The sequence below is a fragment of the Ailuropoda melanoleuca genome, chromosome 1 (assembly GCF_002007445.2).
Source record: "Ailuropoda melanoleuca isolate Jingjing chromosome 1, ASM200744v2, whole genome shotgun sequence".
Lineage (NCBI taxonomy): Eukaryota > Metazoa > Chordata > Mammalia > Carnivora > Ursidae > Ailuropoda > Ailuropoda melanoleuca.
In genome coordinates this window covers 11,573,790-11,597,591 of record NC_048218.1, presented here as the reverse complement: position 1 = coordinate 11,597,591, position 23,802 = coordinate 11,573,790, and the positions used below count along the sequence as shown (strand labels likewise).

Here is a 23,802-nt window from a genome sequence, read left to right as displayed (position 1 = left end):
ATCTAGAATTAACTTATCTTGTATGCATCTAGGTATGTTCCATCTTAGGAGAATTAAGAAAATAGTCACTCAGATCACTTTCTATATGGTTTAATTCTCTTGAAAAGGCCAGAGTAAGAAAGGCTGGGGTGAACGGTCAGGAACTCGGAAGGAATTAGACAAGGTGATGTGGGGCTGAGTGATATGAATAGACTCAGAATGAGCACAAGTAGAGAGATTCTTGTGTTTATGTAAATACTGCAAAGTCTCCCCATCAAAAAGGATGCTCTCAATATTCAGGTGGATCAGATGACTCATTCTATGGATACCAGTCTACCTCTTTCTCTAGCTACTCCAGTGCTTACACAGTGGCCTTTTGAACAGAGTAGCCATGGGGTCAAGGATGAAGGTTTTGTATGGATTCATCAACATGTACTGCCTCTCACCAGAACTGATCTGTTTAGTGCCCAACCTGTCAACAGCAGAGACCAATGTTGATCCCCCAAAATGAAACATTCCCTGGGAGGACCAACCCTTTTCATTATACTAGACCTTTCCCATCATTAAGGGGAAGAAATTTGTCTTCACTGGATAAACGAGATGTTTATTCTACACATTTTTTCTTCTCTGTCTGTGATGGTTAATTTTATGTGTCAGCTTGACGAGGCTAAGGGATGCCCAGATTGCTGGTAAAACATTATTTCTGGGTGTGTCTGTGAGGGTGTCTCCCGTAGAGATAAGATCACCCTTCCCAGTGTGGGTGGGCATCATCAAATCCGTGGAGGGCCTGAATAGAACAAAAAGAAGGGGAAAACGTGATGCAGATCTTCTTGAGCCAGGACATCTGTTTTCTCCTGCCTTTTATAGCTGTTGTTTTTCCCCATTCCGGGATCCAGTAAATATTGTGTATTAAATTCAGTTATCATAGCTAGTTAGTCTCCTTTATTCTAGAACAGCACTATCAATCTCTTGCTTGCTTTTTTTTTAAAAGATTTTATTTTATTTATTCGACAGAGATAGAGACAGCCAGTGAGAGAGGGAACACAAGCAGGGGGAGTGGGAGAGGAAGAAGCAGGGTCACAGCGGAGGAGCCTGATGTGGGGCTCGATTCCAGATCGCCGAGATCACACCCTGAGCCGAAGGCAGACGCTTAACCGCTGTGCCACCCAGGCGCCCCTGCTTTTTTTTTTTAATCTAGTTTTCATGACATTGATATTTTTAAAGTTCATTCCAGCTTTTTGAGGCTTTTTTCCCATTCTTATTTTTGCAGAATGTGCCTTAATTTGGATTTGAATTAGATGTAGGCTTAACATATTTAACAAGAATACTACATAGGTAATGTTGTGCCTTCTCAGTGTATTCTTTCTTGTGATAGTACAGACTCACGGAATCTTTTCAAATCAATATGCTGTAAACCATTCCTGTAATTGACCATGCTGATGCTCAGATAGTCCCTCTTATGGCCGGTGGAATCCTATAGTCTGGCTCCTGTATTTTTTTGGATATGTTCCCATCAACTTATTGAACTTTTCTTACTTTCTGTCACAATAAGATATTCCAGGCTCATCTTATACTTTTGCTGTCCTGATCCCCCGAAATCAGCCATTTCATCAAGGACCTATTTTGTTGTTCTTGTCATTTGTTTGTTTGTCTTAATGGGGAATGGTTTTGAGAAACCAAAATTTAGGTATTGGTGTGTTCTTTGCCACACAAGGGTGTCACTGCTTCTTGGGCCTCTCAGTGGATAAAGCTAAGTAATGTGAGTCTTAAAAATCATGAGTTTGTGATACCTTTAGTTCCAAACCCTGGATGCTGCTTTTCCTCCCCTTAGTTCATATTTCCTACTGTTAGAACTCTGGGTCCCCCAAAACCTTCGATATATTGGCTCTTTTGCATAACCCTATAATACACACAAAACGGGCACCTGAGTGGCTCAGTCGGTTAAGTGCCTGTCTTCGGCTCAGGTCATGATCTCCAGGTCCTGGGATCAAGCTCCCTGCTCAGTGGGGAGTCTGCTTCTCCCTCTCCCTCAGCCTCTCCCCCCTGCTCAGGTGTGCCATCTCTCTCTTTCTCTTTCTCTCAAAAAAATAAAATCTTTTAAAAAAATACACACAAAATAGTTTCAGAATTGTGCCAGTACTACCAACAACAACAAGCCTACTAAGTAAAATTCATAATTTATTTGCAGTTCTTAAAACTAATATTGTTTTATATCTTTTGCTTAAAAAAGTTTAAAATAAACATGTGCTTAAAAATTTTTTAAATAAACGTGACAAAATGTTTCCATTCGTCAATTCTGGATGACAATCCCATGATTATTAGTTATATTATTCATTCTTTTCTTTTTAAAACTCTTTATTGAAGTATAATGTGATTTGTAAAAAGTGCATTTTTTCTAGGTGAATGGCTAGATGAATTTCTACTAGTTGGCATGTGTGGATTTGTGGGGGAAGGTGCTTATGGTAGATCCAAAGTAGAATTGGCTTCTAGCTTGTATGTGTTTTAAGACACATTCCTAAATTGTACTTAAAAGTGGCTGTGCCAGTTTATTATCCCACCAACATTATATGAGCATATCTATTTACCTATAAGTGAGACAAAACTTGGAATTAAGTAGCTTTTTTTGCCAGTTGAATAGATGAAAAATCAGTGTCCCATTGCATTGTTCTTAGTTCTCTTAGTAGAGGTAATTTTTAATTTAGTTATTGGCTATTTGAGTGTCATCTCATGTGAATTGCCTGTTTATTTACTTCCCTGTTTTTAAATAGGTTGTTAATCTTTTTCTTTCCCATATTTTAGAGTTGTTTGTAGTTTCATTTTACTATTTTCCAACTTAACATTACAATGTTGGTTAGGAGGTCAGGCTGTAGCTTTAAGTCCTAAGCACTTGTTCCAGCATTTGTTTATATAAAAATACTGTTACTGGGTTTTCCCTATTGCAAAAGTGATTGTATGTTTATTCAAAAAAGTTTAGGAAATCAAGATACTCAGGAAGGAGAAAATGAAAATCACTTTTAATATCATCACCCAGATACAGCACCATTAATATTTTAGTGTGTATCCTTTTAATCTTTTTTTCCATCTGCACACCATTTATTAAATTTCTTTTCCCATGGACTTGTGATTTTATTCTTAACCTGTGCTGATTTTTTAAAATGGGGGATCAGTTTTTGAGCTGTTCTTACCACTTTATTTATTCGTGCGTGTGGTGATGTGCCTGTATCATTTAAATTGGTGAGGCCTTGTGATTCACTGTGCTCTCTGCAGAGCCAACACCCCCCGCCATGCTTTCCTGGAGGCTACATCAGGTAGCCTGATGACACTTGTGTCATTCTGAGTTGTGAGTTGTGACTACGGACTCTGCTAAATTTAAAATGTATTAAAAATGTGAACAGAAAAAGGGCTCAGCATAAAACAACTTTTTGTTTTCATGTCATTTTTCATGTAACAAATCAGATTAGATTTACAAATGTCCTCCTGTAGATTCTGGAGAAAAAGAGCCTGAAGTTATTAGTGAGCAACTCTGGGAAATGGAAATTGATTGCCCAACTCCCATTTTTAATTTAAGGTGTGTAAAATGCTGTTAATATCTGGGAAACAAACTGAGGGTTGTAGAAAGGGAGGTGGGATGGGGGAATGGGGTAACTGGGTGATGGGCATTAAGGAGGGCATGTGATGTGGTGAGCACTGGGTGTTATGCACAACTGATGAATCATTGAACATTATATCAAAACTAATGATGTACTGTGTGTTGTCTAATCGAATTTAAATTTTAAAAAATGCCGTTAATAGCTTTTCTGGATTCTTTTGTTCTTCCTTCCTTTCAGGAGCCCTTCATAGGTTCCCTAACTTTTTTTTCTCATAAGGATTTAGATTCCTCACTCCCCCACCCCCAATCTCCCATCTAAGGGCTTTTAAGATCCTGACTCTAGATGTTGAAGGGCAAGCTACTGCATGGGAGTGGAAGGCACATTTCCTAAAATTCCCACCTGTAGCTCTGAAAAATGAGGCAATGAGGCAGCATCAGTATTGCAAGTGGGGGTGCCTGGGTGGCTCAGTCCGTTGGGAGTCCAACTCTGGATTTCAGCTCAGGTCATGATCTCAGGGTCCTGAGATCAAGCCCAGTTGTGGGCTCCCTGCCCAGCAGGGAGTCTGCTTAAGATTCTCTCTCTGCCTCTCCCTCTGTCCCTCCCCCCACCCCCTGGTGAGAGCATATTAAAAAAAACAAAAATAATCCTCAAAACTCACCACTTCTTCATTATTCTACTGTATTTTACTATTATTTATGCTCTTGAGATTATTTGTGCTTGTTGCATCTATGGGCAGAAATGCTATCTAATCTAATCACGTCCTACTGTGCATCTTTGCTCAACTCCGTTCAGTGGCTTCTCTTGGTAGTTTGAAATTGGTTATGATGTCAGTATTTACACCACTAACATTGGAAAACAGTACATACCAGGGTTTGATTTGTTGTTTTCTTGAGTGTGCTGGAGAAAATGTTAACAATGCAGATTAAACTTAAGTGTATCATTTCAATAGCCTTAATATTCTGAATAGTCCTCCAAGTTAAGGAAACATTCCTCCAGTATTTGAAAGATATTATTTGATTCAGCAAAGAATTTGCTTACATCATTGACTAGCAAATGACATTCCCACAAAAATCTTTGTTACTTTCCCTCTTACTCCTGATGTAAATAAAAATATCAGCCAATATTCATGCCAGAACTACATTCACACATCGATCACAACCCTAGGTTAGCTTTGGATATAAGAATTTGCCAAAAATCACCTAAAGCATTCTTTGGGAATTGATTACGTACATAGAATTTATAATAAAGAATAAAGTATATTTTATTATCATTTTGTAAATTGTGTGATATACATCCTTAATATCAGCAAAATTTATAATGAACATATATATGTATGTTTTTTTGGGGAGCTGGTGGTTAAACTTTTACCAGCACATCACTGTTCAGAGGTGACAAATGGCTAGCCCCAAGCTTAAGGGGACCACTGATGTTTGACCACACAGTGTTACTGAAGGCAACAGACAAACAAAAAGGCAAAATTGTGTGCCAACATTTATAAATTGTGAGTTTTCACCCAAAAACCTGGAATTCCTAATTTTCTCAAAGGATGGGATCTGGCCCCATTGTACTCTCCCACAGTGACACTCAGCTAGTGCTGAGCTGCTGTGGACCCTTCAGGTGGGGCATATACTCTCAGTTTTCCGCTATCCCCACTGGTCTCTGCTGTCCCCCCAACCCTCACCATCCATTGAACACCAAGTGCCATTTCTCCCCATGTATGTGCTGTGGATTTTTCTCTGTTCCTTATTTATCCTCTGTCAGTGCAACCTGAACCACAGTTTCAGGCCAGAAATAAATCAGGCAAGCTTGATTTATTACTAAATTAACTTTCCTCTTCTATTGATTTAAGTCCCATTGATCTACAATTATTTCTTACAAGAATCACTTACAACATCTGTGAAAGGGCTTTGAAACTATTCAAAGCCACCAAATGGAAGATAATGCATATTAAGATGCTCATAATTTCTGAATCATTTAATTTTATACTTTATTAATAAAAATCCATTAAAATTCAGTTTTTTACATTTTCAGTAACTAATGACAGTAAATGTATTTATTATTCGTCCTTTCACTTATATGTTTCTTGCCTTCCCTTTTCCAAATCCTTTTTTTTCCTTGTCTTTTTCTCTCACTTTAAGCTTACCTCTCAAATACAATGTCAGTAATGAGGTCATTGCATTATTCTATTAAAATTCATACTTTGGTCTTAGTTTTGGCCTAATTTAAACACTGACATTATGGACTCGTGCTAATTAGCCTGAATGGCCAAATCCCCCACCAATTAAGCAAATGTCGATAATTTCAGGTTACTTCAGTTACCCTATGTTAAGAATAAGAGAAAAATGTGGTGAATGTGATCTGAAATCATCAACCTTAAGACATCCTGTTACTTTATAATAAAACTCTTTCTTACCATTATGACATTATAAATGCAATTATGTTTCTATTTCCTTGCACTCTCAGTTTGGCCATTTGTATCATAATTGCCATGGATTCTTTACATCATTGTATCTCAGTGGTAAATTGAGTCTGTGAGGAAAATTTTTCTTTGTACACTGAAGTCTGTTTCCTTTTTTTTTTTTTTTTAATATGTTGCCTTGGTTCCTTTTGTCATCACACCTAAGACCATTTTGTGTCAACCATGTCATACAAAGTGTCTTAACTTTCCAGAATTAAACATCTGAGTGAACTGAGCCCTGAAAGTTCCTTTGTTAATTATCTTTTAGTCATTTGAGCATTTTTGTCCATAAGAATAACATTATAAATGAGTCTTAGATTCCCAGGCTAGCCCCTGGTGGCGTTAAATGCAGTTCTAATGGTATTAATCCAAATTCTTATTTCTGGAGCAGAAGGAGGAAGGGGAGGGAGAGGATGAGGAAAATGGGAGGAGAAAGGTGAAGTGGTAGGGTGGGGACAAAGAAGAAATCAAAGAAAGAAACAATGAAAGAGAAGGGATACAAGAGAGAAACTCCCTGGGTTTAGGCCTTGCTCTAAGCAAAAATTTTGAGATATAGGCCATTGGTTTTTATGTCCTCTGGTTTTCATTCCTGTATCACACGCCTCGAACACCAGTGCTCTCATTTGGTCCTAAGGTCCCACCCTAACCCGACCTCTTCCACTGTTGAAACTCCCCTTTCTCAGCACATATATTCTTAGCAAGTATCAGTCTAAGAGATATTTGGAAACTATATTGGAAAAAATCAGTCTAAGAGAACCTAATCATTGTGAGGAACTCACAGTCCTGAAGCGTCTGAAATCTAGCCTCTTCTTAGGGGAATTCCAGTCAATGTAACAAAATGAAACAGAAAAAAAAATGCAGGCAGTATTTGGAAGGAAGATACCTTTCCTGGGGGTCGTCTCCTGTGCTGAGTTCCGCTAAGCAGTCCGTGGTGTGCCCTGCTTTCTCCATTTCTGATCTGACATTTCTCCACAGACTCCCAGGAGCACAGACCCAGCCTTTGGCTGCTCTGAAGACCTTCTGGACTCAGGTCATTTTGTTTGGTTGGTTGGTTTTGGTTTTTTTGAGTTTTTGTTTCTTTCTTTTCCTTTTGTTTTTGGAAACAGCTCCCATGGTTGGACAGAGAACAGAGCAGAGAGGGCTGGTGTGTGTGTGTGGCTCTGTGGCGAATTGGGGCTGGGCGGACAGGTGAAGTTGTAGGTAAGGATCCCCCTGGCCTCATTCCCAGATTCCCTGTTCAAGCTATCCATAGTTTGCCAAAGTTCCCGTGGCTGGCATCCGTTACAATGTTAGTAAATGAACGTGACGACGTAGCTTTTGTTGCTTAAAATTGGGAAGGTTTCAAAGTAAGAGAAGTAAGGAAAATTGTTGGCAATGCTGGCAACGTTTTCAATACTGTATGCTTTTAAGGATGATTTCCTGTTGAAAAGTGTCATATCTAAGAATGAGACGTACATACATCCGGGGAACCACACGGGCTGCTCTCTGGGTTCACTTTCCCCGCCGCTGTAGATGAGTAAGCTCTGCTCTGGGGACGGGTGCCTGGCCTCCGTGTTGACGCGAAGCCTCTTCAGACCGCAGATGGCCAGGTACTCCGTGGGGAGAGTGCTGGTACCGCACAGAGAAAGCTTCAGGTCCCGCACCAGCGTGAAGTTCAACAGGAGGCCCAGCGCCCATGCATCCGTGAACCAGATGGTCAGATGGTCACTGTAGCTGGTTTGCTCGAGTGCCAAAGGCAGGATGGTTTGGCAGCTGCACAGCAAGTTGGCCAAACTGTAGTCACAGTCCTGGACGTCTGCAGAGCAGCTGCAGTTCCGAATGGTGTTTTCCTTCATGAAAATCAGCGTGCTGTTCTTCTGCCCCCTTGAGAAGCAGTGGAACGCAAGGATGCCCAGCGCGCTGGCCAGGAGGAGCCTGTGCCCAGAGGGTGGTACCATTCTGGTCTTAGCACGTGCTGCCAAGTGTGTGTGGCCCCGTCGTGAGCCCGTTCACCGGAACTCACCTGAAACAGAAAGATGCAACTTGCTTATCACAGGCTCTCATTAAAAATACACAGCTTGTGGGGCACCTGGCCGGCTCAGTCGGTAGAGCCCTTGACCCTTGATCTCGGGCTCCTGAGGTTGAGCCCCATGTTGGGTGTCGAGATAACTCAAGAAGTATGCAGCTGATAGAAAAGAGCCCCCGAAAGAACCCATGGTAACCTTTTCTTCCTCGTGGTTCTACCAAAGGCAGGCAATGTATAGGAGCCCAAGTGCAGAAATGATCTTTTCTCAGAGCCTCGTGAGAGGCAGCAGCCCACCTGCTCATCTGAGGCGTAAGACTCCTGGGATGTCTGCTGACAGACTAACACACCAACAGCGAGCACGACGGGGAGCCTGACATGAGACCCGGCGCACCCGGCTGTCTGTGGGCCGGGATCTGTGGTGCTGTGAGTGTGCACATTCTCCAAACACCGTCTTCCTTGTACTGAGTACCTGGCAGCCCCTGAAACACGCACATTCCCTCCTCCCCCTCAGTGTCTGACTTCCTGGAATTCAGGAGACAAACAGTTCCATGTTGGATTCAGCTCCCCAGGCGCTACCTGTTAAACAACATAGCATGAATACCAGCAAAACATTTAGTTAATGAGAAACTTGAATTTCTAACTAGACAAACACCCCCCATCATATTAATCTGTTTGTAGGTCCGTTGATACATTCCCGCCCTCCTACAAATGTATTAGAGGAGCTTGTGTGTTCACAGTGAAAATGCTAATCACACACCAGTTTATCCCAATGAACTCGCGTATCTGCTCCTTCCCCAGAGCAAATGTTCTAAACAGATTTTATCAAATAGCTCAGTGAAAGGCTCCAAAACTAAGCAATATATCAGCAGTGATCAATGATCTTAATAAGGTCGGAGTGTATGCATAGTTTAAGGAGCAATGCCAATGTCCAATCTGGAGGAAAATGCCCCAAGTACCTGGCATATAGTAGATGCATGGTTTCCTTTTATGATGAGCTTGGACTGAGACACAGGTTATGAAGTAGGGTGCCAGGTTTCAGTCTTGCAAAAATAATTACATTTCCCTCGGGTTAGCTGATGACGGACCAGAAGATATAGGGTACCATTCAGTTCATCTGAATTGACCAAAGAGACAGTTCAGTTCATCTGCATGTACAGAGCACCATGGCAAAATACTTGGAATAAGACCTCTGACTTGGAGAGTGCAGGGCCAGTGACAGGACCCCCACAGGAAGTGCTGGGCAGGGATAGATGCGTTAGTCTGAGGAGGTGAACGTGTGTCCAAAGAGGACGGTGACCGCAGGAAAGAAGCAAGGCTGACATGCACCACTTAGGGTGCAAGGTGAGGCCACCGGGTGGCAAGGCAAGGCAAAGAGAAGACCAAGGAAGGCAAAGGTAAAAATGCTGGGGTCAGGTAGACAGGCAGAGAGCCCAAGTTCATCAGTGGGCGGCTGGAGTGCAGGGAGACTAACCTGAAGCTCAATCAAGTCAACTTGAACAGAAGGTGAGACATTGGTTCACAGCCATCATAACTTCATTCATTCAGCAAATGTTTACTGGGCATTCACTAGGTGGCAGGCACTTTGCTAGCCCTGAGGACATAGCCCGAAGACAATGAGATTCTGGAACTTGGGTTCTAAGGGACTTGATTCTTCTTCCAGGCCTACCTGTGAGGACCAAGGGGCTGCAGCCGGGGGAGGGGGGCAGGAGCAAAGGCAGGAATCAGGTAGGGTTCAGCATGGGCCATGTGCCAAGGCCAAGCAGAAGAAACAAAGATGAACAAGATGTGTACCCTTGCCTTCCAAGGGCTTATAAGCAGAAGAGGAGGACAAATAAAGCTGAACTGAGGAAGGCCCTATTGAACATACCAATGGTTATAGAAACATAGCAGAGAGATAAAGTCCATTTGGGGGACGAATAAGGTGTTTTATAGAGTTTTGTGTTTATTTTGAAGTTGGCACAGCATTTTCTGAAAGGATGTATTCGTTGGTTCATTTTGTAATGAAAGAGCTTTGAGAAATGCATAGAGCCAGAATTCTTCCTGAACACGAGATTTAACAGTTTTAAATGGTTTTAAAATGTGGTGGCGACTACCCCACTTAGTAAGGAGCAGTGACTAAGTTATTAATTACAAGATAATTTTAGATGATCAGTTGTCCTAGATTCCACTGGAGGTTTCTAGGTCTTCATGCCCCAGTAACCTTTCATCCCAGGACTAAGAAAGCTGTCATCAACAACACTGGCTTGCTCTGATCCCAGCCTGGAGGGGAAAAGGGAGGCAGAAAAGGATCTATCCATCAGCCTGGAACCTGGTGAGAAAAGTGTCTTCTTCATTCTTCCAGATGCTGGTACCATTCAGAGGCATGCGTGGAAGAAGAAAAGAGGTAGGAAGGAAAACGGACATTGATTTCCCGAAAGGAGTGGGGCTGGAGATCATAAAAGGGGTTTGTGAGCCACCTCCCTGCCCCCTGCAGTCAAGGCCCTGTCTGGACCTCAGGGTGGCCCCTCCCTGCAACAAGGAGGCCAGATGCATGAAGTCTCATGATGGGTACAGGGTGGGAGAAATATCCCTGGTAACAAGCTTATGGGGTTTCCAAAAAGATGCTAGTTGGACATTTTTCTCCTTCGGTTTTACCCTGGACTTCTTTCTTTAGATTTATTGAACGTGGATTGTGAACCACCCTCATTTCGCTTTGTATTTATTCGTCCGTGGGCAGATTCCAGCCTGTCCTAAGGAGAATGGGCACAGATACATCACACTGTCCCTGCCCCTAGCTATGCCCCTAGCTATGCCCCTGACCAACGTGGGGAAGGAAACTGTTTTTCCTCTGGGGGGTTGCTCATCTTGTTAGAAGGGAAATCATGATCCACTGGTGACCGTCTTGTCTCCAGAAGGGGTGAGCTTGCCTGACAATGAAGCCAACACAGAGAAGAACAGACACGAAATGGAGAGATATTCCTAATAACCTTTTTTTGAGCAGTGGGATCAAGCCATGCCTGACATCCTTCCTTGATTTTTGAAATATGTGAACCAGGTTTGTTTTTGTTTTTCCTACTCAAGCCAGTCTGAATTCGATTTCTATAACAAGCAGTGAAAAGGGTACACTGACATTTGGTAAACTATCTTATTTTCATTCATTCAATAAACCTTTGTTGAATCCTTGCTATGTGCTAGGCACTTTCCCAGAAACTGAGAATAAAGTCAATAAGAGCTCCCTCAAGGGGTTCTACCCCAGTGAAAGAGACACTTGAATCAATAATCACAGTATGATGTGATAATCACTATAATGACATTTTGTATAGGGTGTTAAGTTTACACCTAACTTTGCCTGGAAATGGAAGATATCAGGATAAGCTTCATGGAAGAGGTAGTATCTGAGGAAGGCCGTAGTTCTTGAGTGAGAAAAAGAAGAGAAAAAGTTATCTGTGTAATTAGCATAGGGTGCTCAGAATTCGAAAAACCCAAAAGTAGGATGGAGAGATTGATGGGCTATGGGGATGGTAGTGGGACAGGGTAGGGTGGAACCTTCTGACTTGCCCTGACACATCATTTTCTCAGCATCCCAGCTTTTTGTCTGCTCTATCATTAGGATTTGCCTCCTATGTCCTAAGATGAGCCCCCTCCCCACCCCCATGATGGGCAGGGGCCTAGCAAGGGGCAGGGGCAATGTGACGGATGTGCTATTATGCTTATGTTGTGCTGGTATCTGCCCACAAATGAAATATTACATAGTGAAGCTAGGGCAAAGTTTGGTTCCTCCCTTACATTGCAACATAGTGCCTTTAAGGAGCCATGGGGGTGGGGACGGTGTGCTCTGCTCCACGTGGTCATACAGGACCTCCCTTGCTCTATTATCTCCCGGGTCTTTGGATCCTCTGCATAATTTTCTGTTCACATTTCATCGGCCAGAACTCAGGCACGTGGCACCCCCTCCCAGCAAGCTGCTTGGAAATGAAGTCCAGCACCGTGGCAAGGGGGGAGAGGACAGCATGGGTATTGGTAGGCACTAGAGATTTCTGACATGCCTAGGTTGGAAGACATAATAAGTGGCTTTATGCAATCATGACAGTCAGGTGGTGTCAATCCACCCAAATTTCTCTGGCAATATGCAAGAAAACCACATATGATCATTAAATCTTTGAGCCTTTAAATCACCGAACATGTTGATAAACCAGAGCAACCATTTAGAATCAGTTCCACTATTAGTTTTCTATTGCCACCAAAGGAATCTCGACAGCAATTAATACCAGCAATTAGCTGCATGAAAGCAAAGATTTCTGAATTGAGCAGAGAAAGACACCAGTGACTTCAAAACAAATTCCACACAGATTCCTTCTCAATCTAGGATTACACCCAACGTTTAGATAATGTTTATATTTGGCTCCAAAAGGAATGTTTCAAACTGCCCTAGTTCTGTTTATAAGAAGATATTACTAGTAAGGGCTAGTGTGTCTGTCGGTGGGAGGATACCATTTGGACCATTTGCCCAAAACAGATTTGAAATGTCTTGACTAATGATGTTTTGAACTCTGTAGTCTCAACACAAAAGAGAAAAAATATAACTGTGTGACAATATAGTGGTATTCCCCAAATTCTAACAGCAATTACAAACTAAGAGTGATTTCAAATTTTTAATTCAGAAGTGAGTTTAATTTGAAATTAGAAGGGATTTTTTTTTTTTAAATTTTAAAGGTGGAAAGGCACTTAGGGAAAAGACTCAGTTGAAGAAGCTGGGGAAATAAGACCAGAAACGAAGGAGATGCTCTGGCAAGAAGCAGATGGTATGAAAGACAAATCTGAATGCAGACACGGGAGGAAAGGCAGAAGACAGCCAGTGTCCGGGCACCCCAAGAAACCCACTTTGAAGCCAGGACTTGGGGAGCTGGGCTGGGCTGTCTCTCACAAATTCAGTTCTCAAAGTGTGTTTCTGCCAAACTCCTTGAAGATTCCGGGGGGGTGAAAATGAGAGAAATTCCAGAAAAGGAGACAATTTGGAATTTGGGGTGTATCCCACAAAGTGAGAGCCATGCCTCACTCTGAAGGTCCCAAGTGTTGCTAACCCTGAGAGCAGTAGGATGGCCTTGCTCACCCCAGAGGTCTAAAGGGTTGCCCCAGGAACTCAGCATGCACTCTGGGAACAAACAAGTAGGCAACTAATTATAGGGTCAGGTGATTGGTGAGTGCTTATTAAAGACAAAGAGCAAGTGTTGGGTGGAAGGACCAGGAACGACTCCCAAAGGGGGTGCTGTTAGGGCCAGGCATGGGAAGAGGGAAGGGAAGGGGCTGCAGATAGAAGGTCACTTGAAAACTAATGATGTACTGTTTGGTGACTAACATAATAAAAAAAAAAAGAAGAAGAAGAAGGAAGAAGGTCACTTGAGCAAAATCTCAGAGATTAGAGTGTTTGGCGCATCTGGAGGCCCATGAGGCTGGAGTATGGGCAGGGCAGGGGTAGACAGGACCTTGCCAGCCAGGCTCAGGGGTTTAGTCTCCAAACCCTCTGATCCTCGTCCCATCAATAAAAACTGTAAAAAAAAAAAAACACCAAAAAAACCCCTCCCCAATATATGTAACCTTTTCTTTATAAAAAAAAATTATAAATACCATATTTATATATTATCTTCATTGTAAGCAACACACTAGAATTTTTAAAATTTGAGATGGATGAAAGTCAGAGGACCTTCAGCACTTGCCCACTGGCCTGGCTTGTGCACACTCTTGGATGCAAACACTCCTTAGGAGACCCCTGAAAAAGGCAAAAAGGAGGCACGGAAGGTTTGTAAGCCGGGCAGACCTGTTTAGTTCCGGGTGTCAGGAAGGTCAGTTAGGCACTGGGCAGATACGAAATTGAAGTAGAGACAGAGAGAGCACCATGAGTTCTAAGTAGGAGGGAATTTTTCTTTTGTATTTTCTTTGAAGGCTTACCTCTCTCCATTTCCTGACTCCTCCATGCTCCAGGCTCTCCAGATAAAGCTGTTTCAGTATCTGGAATCTGGGCGTGGGTGGAGTGGACCAAGAGAGGAGGATCTGGGAGACAGGGATGAGGACACCTGCCTGAACTCCTGGGGAGGAACAGGTGGTGTAGGAAGCAAGAGATCCCGAGTGGGCAGCACTGGAAAAGCACTTGGTTTTGTTCTTATCCCACCATGGCTTGCCTGGGACTCCACTCCTGAAGACGCCCACTCTGTCCCTGACTGCCCTCAGAAAGGCAGAGATCATTGTCCAAGTCAAGAGGCCCTTGGTGGTTTCATTAGGCTGGTGGCGAGACCAGCTGCTTTCAAGACAAGTGATAGGCAAGATTATGAAGTAGGTACAGTAGCTTTTCCGTCCCCAGGGTTCCCTTGCTGTGCCTTCGTCTTAATTCCTTGGTCAGGGCTCATCCAGATGCCTGGTGCTAAAAGCCCACTCTCATATAGGGCTCTAATGGCACTTGGGTGAGCCTTCAAATGGATTTAAATAAACCCATTCTTGCCCAAGGGTATTTGTACTTTAAGCCTTATGCCTATGTGTCCCTTGTTAGAGAGAAGGCGAGGATTAAATAAGAAGTAGGGGAGAAGTGTGGGATGGGGACTCCTCTCGAGGACCCCAGAACTGAGAGATCTCCTGTTCGCAGGTCCAGTGCCCACTCGTCCGTGGCTGTGCCATCACCCTTGCTAGGCAGGCCAAGGAGGAAGTGCCAGCTACCCTGCATTATGTGGATGAGATGCTCACAGGGACCCTTTAGGCAAAGGACCTTGAGAAGCTCTTTGAGAAGAAGGATCTTGGGCATTTTTCTTTTCTTTGGCTCTGTCCCGCAAACACACCGCGGGAGTCAGGTTACAGATAAAACACTATGAAAGATGATATTTAAAAGAGGAGGGATAGCTTTGTTGTTTAATATTTCAAAGCTTACAATGTTGAAAGTTACGTTGATTTGGGTCTCTCCTCAATGTTTACTTAACTGTGATAAGTGTTGTCTTTTCTCTCTTCTTCACATTCCTCAATGGCACACCCCCATCCCTGGTGTGAGCCACAGAATTTTCACATGCCCTCCCGAGTGTCTGCCTCTGGAGACACCGCCTTGTGCACTCTCTGTTGATGACTCAATGACTTCCCTGTCATTGAGCTTGACACGGTGCGCTGTGAGAGGCACAAAGTGGAATTCGCTGTGATTCTGAGGCGATCAGGATCTTGCTGGATTTATATAGTAGGGGCTAAGCTGTTTGCTATCATCCGATTTATTTCCTCATCCAGAAAATGAAGAAACCAAAGTTCATGTCTCCATGAGATGACATTTAGGCAAAATTAGCATCAAGCCTCCAATTCGTGTCTCAAGAGAACATCTAGAAATTTAAAGTATTTCTGGAATGGTTCATGTTCAACTCACTGTACATTGTGGGCTACTCAGAAATGACTTTCTGAGCCATTTCTCTCAATATGGCACGGGGATGATAATTCCTACCACACTAGGATATAAAATGAGTACAACAGGATGCTTGTGGAAATCTATATAATCTATTTGTGCTGTTCATGAGTACTTTACTACTAGTAAGTATACTGTGATGTACATAGTATTATAGTACTGTTTATTAGCTGTGATATTTTGGAATGTCAGAATTTGAAACAAAGATGCCTCTTTGCACCATTTTTCCAGTAACAAACAACTCTGATTTGCAAGTGTTCTTCTGTAATTCTGGGGAACGGGAAGCCTTGATATTATTAGTGAGCAAATCTGGTAAATGGAAATAAGTGTCCAGTTCCCATTTCTACTAATTCTACACATTCTAATTGAAATATGTGTAAAATGTTTAAAGGAGCATCAGGGTATGGACTATCATCAAAACACTTTCTTTCTGGTCTCTTCTTTTCCCTGCTAGATGCCTGGAGGTGCGTGTCCTAATCCCTAGAACCTGTAAATGTTGTCTTATAGACCAAGAGGGTCTCTGCAGATGCGATGATGTTAAGGATCTTGAGAAGGGGAGATCCTGGCTTATCTGGGTGAGTCCCGTGTAATCGCAAGGGTCTTTCTAAGAGGAAAGCAGGAGGAGACAGAGAAGAAAAAGGCAATGTGGCAACAGAAGCAGGGATCAGAGCGAAAGGGCTACAGGCTGAGGAATGCCGGCCGCCTCTAGGCGCAGGAAGAGACAAGAAACGGATTGCCCCCTGGGGCCTCCAGAAGGAACAAGCTGTGTCAACACCTTGACCTCAGCACAGTCAGCCTGCCCTTGGACTCTGACCTCCAGAAATGGAAGAGAATGGATTTCTTTTGTTCTAAGCCACCGCGTTTGTAGAAATGTGTTGTGCAGTGATAGGAAACTAAGAGGTTAGAAGGAAGCAACAGGACACCCACATCCAACCACCCTTTGGACCAGACGCACTAGCGACTCTGTTCACAGCCCTGCAGTATTTGCTAGCTGTGTCTTACTCCCCTCACTAGCCTGGGTCATAAATAAACTCTTGGGGTAACTAGATCCTCAACTCCATTACTCGTGTTCTGAACTCCAGAGCTCAAAACTGTCCGGAGTAGTCATGCTGTACTGGACCCAGCCCAGCCTAAACAGATGGATCTAGACACATCTCATGAATTCAGAGGGGGCCCTGTAACCAGTGGTTATTTGCATGTGTGGAACTGTCAAGGAAAAAAGAAGGAAGCGTGAAGAAGATGTGTGAAGGCCTGGGGCAGGGATGAGTGGAGGGACAGGATGGCACCTGTCTCTTCTCAGCCCAGACTAATTAATGCCTCGGGAGCTGTAGGCAGAGGCTGCTTGGACTGCTCTCAAGAACTCTGAGAGGTGGGGCACAAGTGGCCCCTCTCTGGCTGACAAAGTGTGACACTGAGCTGGGGACAGAGTCATTCTCCCCACTTCTGCACTGAGCGCAGGCAGCTCTGGTACAATGAGGGAGGAGGGGCAGGGAGACCCATTTGGCCCTTCCAGGAGGACAGACTGGTGATGCCCCTGGTCACTGCTCTCTAGGCAGTGAATCAACGGGAGCCCCATGGCTAAGGCAAGGGACAGCCAACATTCAGTGGTGGTTGGAGACAATCGAGTGAAAGGATAATTTCCGAGCACAGGTAAGACATTCCTGGGGACTCTATTATGTAGAAACTGTGGTAGGAAAGAGGCAAGGACCTGTATCAGGTAGGTGGAAGCACAAACCAGCAAAATACAAGACGTTAATGTTCACTTAACCTTATTTGTGCCCACTGGCTGGTGAAGCCAGGATTTCTTCAATGACAAATGGATGACTGCTTTGAGAGTAAATGTATTTAAGAATGGAAATGAGCTAATGTGCTCAGAAGCTTCTAGACTAAGATGACAAAGGACCAACTAGAACCAAATGAAAAGCAGACATTTTTGTGTTTAGAAAGCATTGAGCTCCACTGGGTACTAATTTCACCCACTAATTTGCTAACTGGATGCTGGACCCCTTGCTGGTGGTACACTGGCTAAGTCAGGTTTCTGATGCGACAAAACCCTGGTCTTTTTGTTGACTGTGTTTTCCCCAGTCCTTAGCACAGCGCTTGAGGCATTCCATAAATATTGATATTATCCAGGTGAATCCCTACATTAGCTAAGTCAAAGATGCATATTCATGATCCTTCTCTTCCTCTTTTACTTCTCACCTCCTAGAATTGTGGAGTGTATCATGTCACCAAATCGGCAAGCAAAATTCATCTTCTTTAGAAGGAATTTCGGTGTTTGGCCCAGCCACGACAAAGGAAACGTATTGAGACTTTGTGTATGGGTGAGAGGATGGGAAATATGAACTCGACATCCTAAGCTCTGCCTGTGGATTCCCGTGGAAGCCATTGAGTGACATCTGGCAAAAATCCCATGAGGCATCCCCCGACCTCTGTGGCTTTGCCAATGAGCGCCGTCTAGGTCTGCAGTTGCCTTGGAACTTCCCTGTAACTCTCGTGGGGACACAAAGCAAAGCATGCTCACCTGGAAAGGGGACCAGGAGCCCCAAGTCAGGACCCCAGATCCCTGTCCTTCCACCTCTCTGCACACACCCACCCAGGCCTTCCAGGAAGAGTGAGCAGAGTTAGGAAATATTGATCTCACAGATATTTGAGAGCATTAGAAGCCATTGCCCTAATTGCTCTCGGTTGAGGGATTAGAACAGCCCCCACTGCAGACTACCCTACAACCGAACATTTAAATGTCCGGTTTTGTAAAACTAGCCCGGAACAGCTTTGCTCAAATTACTGGGCCTGTATTACATGAGTGTGAGGTTGCCAAGGAAAATGAGTCAGAGTAATCCCTTTGCTAAGAGATGAGAGAGAAAAAAAAAAAAAGCTTGCAAACCTTTAATATTTTAATTACCTGCTTCCAGAACAATAAAAAAGGAGTAAGATCTTCCGCTTGTGTTGTACGTTATTACAGTCCCATAAAGTACCTTGAACTATTTCCCTGCGATGTAAGCCTTAAACTTTTTCCTTTCACCTGTATTCAACTATTCCAATGTTTCTATGTTAGAAAAGTAAGCATTCAATTTTCCTTTAGTGGTTTTAGTTACAAATATTGGGCCCAAAAGCAATTTAAACCTTGATGCTTTCTTTCTTTCTTTTCTTTTCTTTTCTTTTCTTTTTCTTTTTTTTTTTTAAGGTTTATTTTAGTGGAGAGAGAATCCCAAGCAGACTCTGAGCCAAGTGCAGAGCTGGACTCGAGGCTTGATCCCACAATCCTGACATCACAACTAGAGTAGAAACCAAGAGTCGGCCACTCAACTGACTGAGCCACACAGGTGCCCCAAACCTTACTGTCTTCTTGAAAGATTTGTAAGGGTCTCTAAATGCCTCCTGGGAACAAGGACTAAGGGTAATGTGGGATCCTGGAACAGAAATGGGACATTCTAAGGAAACCAAATAAAATGTGGACATTAGTTAATGATAATAATGTACTGATATTAGTTCATTAATTGTAACAAGTGTATTCAGCATACTAACGTGAGACGTAACAATAGGGGAGACAGGGTGTGGGGCATGTGGGAGTCTCTGTGCTATCTGCACAATTTTTCTAAGACTAAAGCTATCCTGAAATAAGTGTTGTTGTTGTTTAAACCATGGCTCCTGATCTCATTGACTCCTTGAAGATTATTTTTGTGGCAACAGCAGAGCTCCAGCAGATCATCTGGGCATCACATCATCTGGGCCAAACTGCGTACCCATGATACGGTGTCTAGGTGTGACTCCAAATGAATTCTTTAGCCCTTCTGGCCACAAGAAGATTCTGGCTTTCTTAATGGCCTTGGAGGGAAGGCAACTTAGAGATGCAAACGGAAAGTGATACTTTTATGGAAAATGAATTAAAACTGTAAGGGAGAGGCATCAGGAAATATTGTTAGGAGAAGTCCTGAAAAGGCTTGTGTGTGTGTGTGTGTGTGTGTGTGTGTGTGTGTGTGTGTGTGAGAGAGAGAGAGAGAGAGAGACCTCCCCTACGTGGCTTACATTGCTCCCTATGTCTAGGAGTGTTTTCTATTTCTTGGCTGCTGAGAAACTGGCCTCATCTCTTAAACCATCTTTAGATCCCACCTCTTTCATGAAACTTTAGTAGCAAGGGGCGTGGATGGTCGTTCCTGCCCACCTCAAACCTGTTTCTCTTACCGGGCTACACCAGTCTACCGTAAAAGAGATGAAAAGCAAGGAATTCTAAGCAGAGAGCCCATACATGTCTGTGTTAGATCTGTAAGCCATTCCAGTCAGACTTCTGTTAGGATCACCCCATGAAAACCATTCTCATCAGCTTTCCAGTGACTCCCACCCTCCAGCACGCCCAAATCCAGTGGTTAATGTGCTGGTCTCATTTTGCTTGACTTCTCACCAGCCTGCGACTTGGTGGCCTACGTTCTCCTTCTTGAGCAAAAAACTTTCTGTTCTTCCCTGACACCACATTCTCCAGTTTTTCCTTGCGACCTCAGTGGCCACTCTTTCTCTGTCTCTTTGGCTCATGTCCCCTCTTCTTCCTTGTCATCGTTGGCAGCCCCTGGCTCAGTGCCTGGCTCTCTTCTCTGTGGACACCCACTCCTTTGCTGATGGCATGCCAACCTATGAACTTCAATGTTGTCTATATGCTGATGACAAACCAGCTCCCAAACTCTTCCCTGAGCTTCACGCTCCTATATCCAGCATCTTACTTGATAGCTCAACTTGATAGAATATCCAAGACACCTCAAACCTATTTGCCAAATACACAACTCTTGATTCCCAGGAGAGTTCAGACTGCTGGGTAGAGAAGACATGTTATTGTATCAACATTTTATTTCATCGACACTTACTGCTCCCCGGCCCTGTGTTCCCAGATGTAAACTAGCTAAATATAGAAACACTGATAACAGACAATGTACTTCCAAATAAGAAGTGTGGGAGATACATGGTGTTGAAAGTTGACTGGAATTAGGAACTATGCCTATGTTTTATTGATTAATTTTGTGCCAGGTACTCTTCAAAGTACTTTAACATGTTTTATATCATTTAACCTTTGCAATCATAGTAAAGGTAAATATTATGACCCCGTTTTTAGTATCAGAAGATGGAGACACACAGAGGTTAAATAGCTTGCCCAAGGCCACAGAGCCTATAAGACACAGCTAAGATTTGAACTCGGGCAGCCAAATATCTAGGGAGTCATGGTGGGAATTACAGTATTATTTTCCAGTCCAGGCTCATGTTTCTACTCAAATGCCTCATATTCTATCACTAGACCCTGTGTTCTTTAACATAAAGGGTGTATAGGAGCCTCATGCTAGAGAAACAGGAAACGAGATGAATGAAACGAGTTCCAGGAGACACAAATATTTCAGAAACACTTTTTAAAATGAACATTTAGGGGCTTCTGGGTGGCTTGGTCGGTTAAGCGTCTGCATTTGGCTCAGGTCATGATCCCAGGGTCGTGAGATCAAGCCCCGTGTCAGGCTCCCTGCTCTGCTTGGGGGGGGGTGCTGCTCTCCCTCTGCCATCCCCCCTTTCTCTCTGTCTCTCATAAATAAATAAATAAAATTAAAAAAAAATAAAATGAGCATTTAGGTGCGCCTGGGTGGTTCAGTCGGTTAAGTGTCTGCCTTCAGCTCAGGTCATGATCCCAGAGCCGCCTGTCAGTCTTCCTACTCAGCGGGGAGTCTGCTTCTCCCTGTCCCACTGCTGAGGTCCCTGCTTATGCACTCGTGCATGCTCCCTGTGTGTTAAATAAATAAAATCTTAAAAAAAAGAACATTTAGAAATTAGATTTTAAAATAAGGACATCAATTGAAAGCTGCTTCTGCATGTGGAACACAGACTATCTCAGAGAGCGGGCCAATGGGAAGATTTAACTGAAATACGTAGCTACTGCACCTCTCTCCTTGACACTCGGCCTTGCAAGAATTAGTTAACCAATGACGTCAAGCCCCGCAAGCTTTCCCTTGAATGACTTGGTCTATGCTCAGCTAATCAGATCATTGGTGTTCAGACCTCCCAGTGTGGCACATTCACCCATGTCTGTGCCCTTGATCGTACACCCATGGAGCCATGTGTCTTGTCTGTTCCTCCCACAGACACAGAGACACGATCTACTGGATACTGGATTTTAAAAGTTGATTGGATACCAGCTTTAAGCAATACAAATATTAGTAGGGAAGAGAAAATTGGGAAATCCAAGTCAGCTGTGGAAAAGCACTCTTTTCCATAAATACTTTATTGAACTGGTTATTTTCAGAAAATGCCCAATTTCTGTAAAAAAATTTTTAATGAGAATATTTTTTTTCTGTCAAACATATTGCATTATTCGGTCCAAAAACAAAAGTTAAAAACTTCCCAAAGATCACTGTTTTCATTAAAAAATTTTTCAAACAAATGAAGCTGGATATTTTTGGTAGTTTTTAAAGACAGAATATTATGCACAACTCTTCTGAAACATTTCCTCTCCCTAGTTCACACCAATGCACTTACTGCTTAAAAAAAAAACTGTCCAAAAACATGCTTATTAAACAATAAAAGTAATGCAGAACTGTGTAAGGACTACCGGTTTTAACTAAGAAATCCCCATCCTCTTGCCCTTGACTACAGTATTTATCAGATTTTTTTCACTTTTAAATAAAAGGACACATTTTTAAAGAAGTTAACCAAGCCACATGTTAACGCTCATCTAAACATACTTTCTTCTTATCTTTCCATGTTTTCCACTGAGCAGTGTGTAAAAAAGCAATAAATGTAATGCTGTTAGATAAAAACAGAGCAGAGGAACAGTATCAGCTGATGTTTTGAGAGTTCCCAGTTTTCTCTGTTTGGGATCACGATAAGGCAAAGAGGTCATCTCTTGTATGTGATTATGACTTCGCATTGACAACGGACAGGGACGTAGAGCCAAATATTTCAAATAGAAACGAGAAGCCCAGGTTCCACAGAGATGTGTGTTATATAATATTAGCCTATGTGAGTTTATCTGCTTAGAGACTAAATGAGAAGACCATTTCATTCTTTGCTGAAGGCACTGAAAACATTTCCTTTTAAAGGCAGAGTCTCAGTACAGAGCAATTCATGTGCCTGGAAGCCTTAAAAAATAATATATATATATATACATATACACACACATATATATATATATATATATAGTTTCATGGTGAACACTACCTGTTAAGTGTACATTATGTTCAGGAAATGTAAATTCTGCGAGAAGAAAAGGCGCCCACCGCGGCTCTTCACATGGTCACCGAACTCGCCTGCCAGCCAGCAGAAATTCTGAAGCTAAGAAAAACTGTCCTGCTAGACATGCTTTTCAAAAAAGAACAGAGAAAGTACTTACGTCTTAGAGTTCCTCCGTGAGGCTCTCTTTTCCACGCCGCAGATCTCTGTCCGATTCTTCACTCTGGCTTGACAGCTGGTTTAATCTGCAAGGCAGGATGGAATGCGTGGTCTTGCACTTGGCTGTTCTTTTCCATTTTCAGAGGGCCAGTGGCTCCGGTCGTTCCCATGGCAACCAGGAGGAAGCTGCCGGCCCACCGGCTTCATTAACCACACAGCAGGACAGAACCTGCCTGGGTGAGCTCTGGCCACTCTTCAGGGGTTCAACAGTGGAAAGTCTCCAGAAGAAACCAGGCAGGGTGCTGCTGTATGCTGACCCTGAAGGGCCGACAGTAAGGGAAGAAGTTCTACTTTAGTGGGAAATCAAATGGGCTAAGGGTAGAACGTGCAGATTCCTAGATGCTTTTGCCCTCGTGATTTCTTCCATTCTTTTGGGCCTGATGGATTGTTATGTATGCAAATGCCTGAGCTAGGGTAAAAACTGGCCTCTTGTGGTTGAGAAAATGAACTCATTTCAACTCTAAAGATGTCTGTTCTCTCTCTCTCTCTCTTTTTTTTTTTCCTGTTCACTTTTTAAAATGTCTAGAGCCACAAAGCAAATATATATGTAAAAAACATTCTGTATACTTTAAATGATGAGGGGCCAGTAAATACTGGAGAAATCAGATGGTTGGTGGTGATGGAGGAACATATCACTAATTAAAAACACAAGGGAAACTAAAGCAGTTGATTTCTAATTACCTGTATCTAGATTATCCAATATTTTAAAGAAGAGAGTCCCTCATTGGAAAATTCATTCATTTATTTATTATTCATCTAGTGAACCCTTACCACATGCGTGTGCTGTGCCAAGAGCTTTAAGGGACAACGGGCATAAATGTCATAGTTCTAGTCTTCAAGGAAGCTATAATATGGAAGGGGTGGTTATATCAGTTGATCATGAGAAATGTTTGAAGGGAAGTAAAAGAAAATACACGGGGGTTACAGGGAAGGTGGAGCTACATGTTGGCAG

General features: G+C 43.0%; 1 protein-coding gene and 1 long non-coding RNA gene across 4 annotated transcripts; one reads left to right on the top strand and one right to left on the bottom strand.

Moving 5' to 3' along the window:
* Positions 1–670: 670 nt before the first annotated feature.
* C1H21orf62 (chromosome 1 C21orf62 homolog) lies at positions 671–23,016 on the bottom strand. Of its 3 annotated transcripts, XR_002142760.2 has the most exons (3): positions 22,792–23,016; positions 6,911–8,029; positions 671–766 (listed from the first exon to the last, which is right to left on the bottom strand). XR_002142760.2 is itself a non-coding variant. In XM_019800040.2 (2 exons), exon 2 carries the CDS (start codon positions 7,962–7,964, stop codon positions 7,317–7,319), a length of 648 nt encoding a protein of 215 aa, XP_019655599.1. In that variant the 5' UTR covers positions 7,965–8,029; positions 22,792–23,016; the 3' UTR covers positions 4,803–7,316. The 3 variants fall into 3 exon arrangements, 2 of the variants coding, with proteins under 2 accessions (XP_019655599.1, XP_019655600.1); XM_019800040.2 differs by lacking the exon at positions 671–766 and having other exon boundaries at positions 4,803–8,029; XM_019800041.2 differs by lacking the exons at positions 671–766; positions 22,792–23,016 and adding an exon at positions 8,327–8,466 and having other exon boundaries at positions 4,803–8,029.
* On the top strand, positions 9,047–18,292 carry LOC117801491. Its single transcript, XR_004624066.1, has 4 exons — positions 9,047–9,535; positions 10,374–10,415; positions 15,889–16,009; positions 17,644–18,292. It is a non-coding gene; the product is annotated as an uncharacterized LOC117801491 (long non-coding RNA).
* Positions 23,017–23,802: the final 786 nt, after the last annotated feature.

Bases quoted from the DNA above. Each gene is read 5' to 3' on its own strand.
- C1H21orf62 (XM_019800040.2), bottom strand. From the start codon at position 7,964: ATGGTACCACCCTCTGGGCACAGGCTCCTCCTGGCCAGCGCGCTGGGC.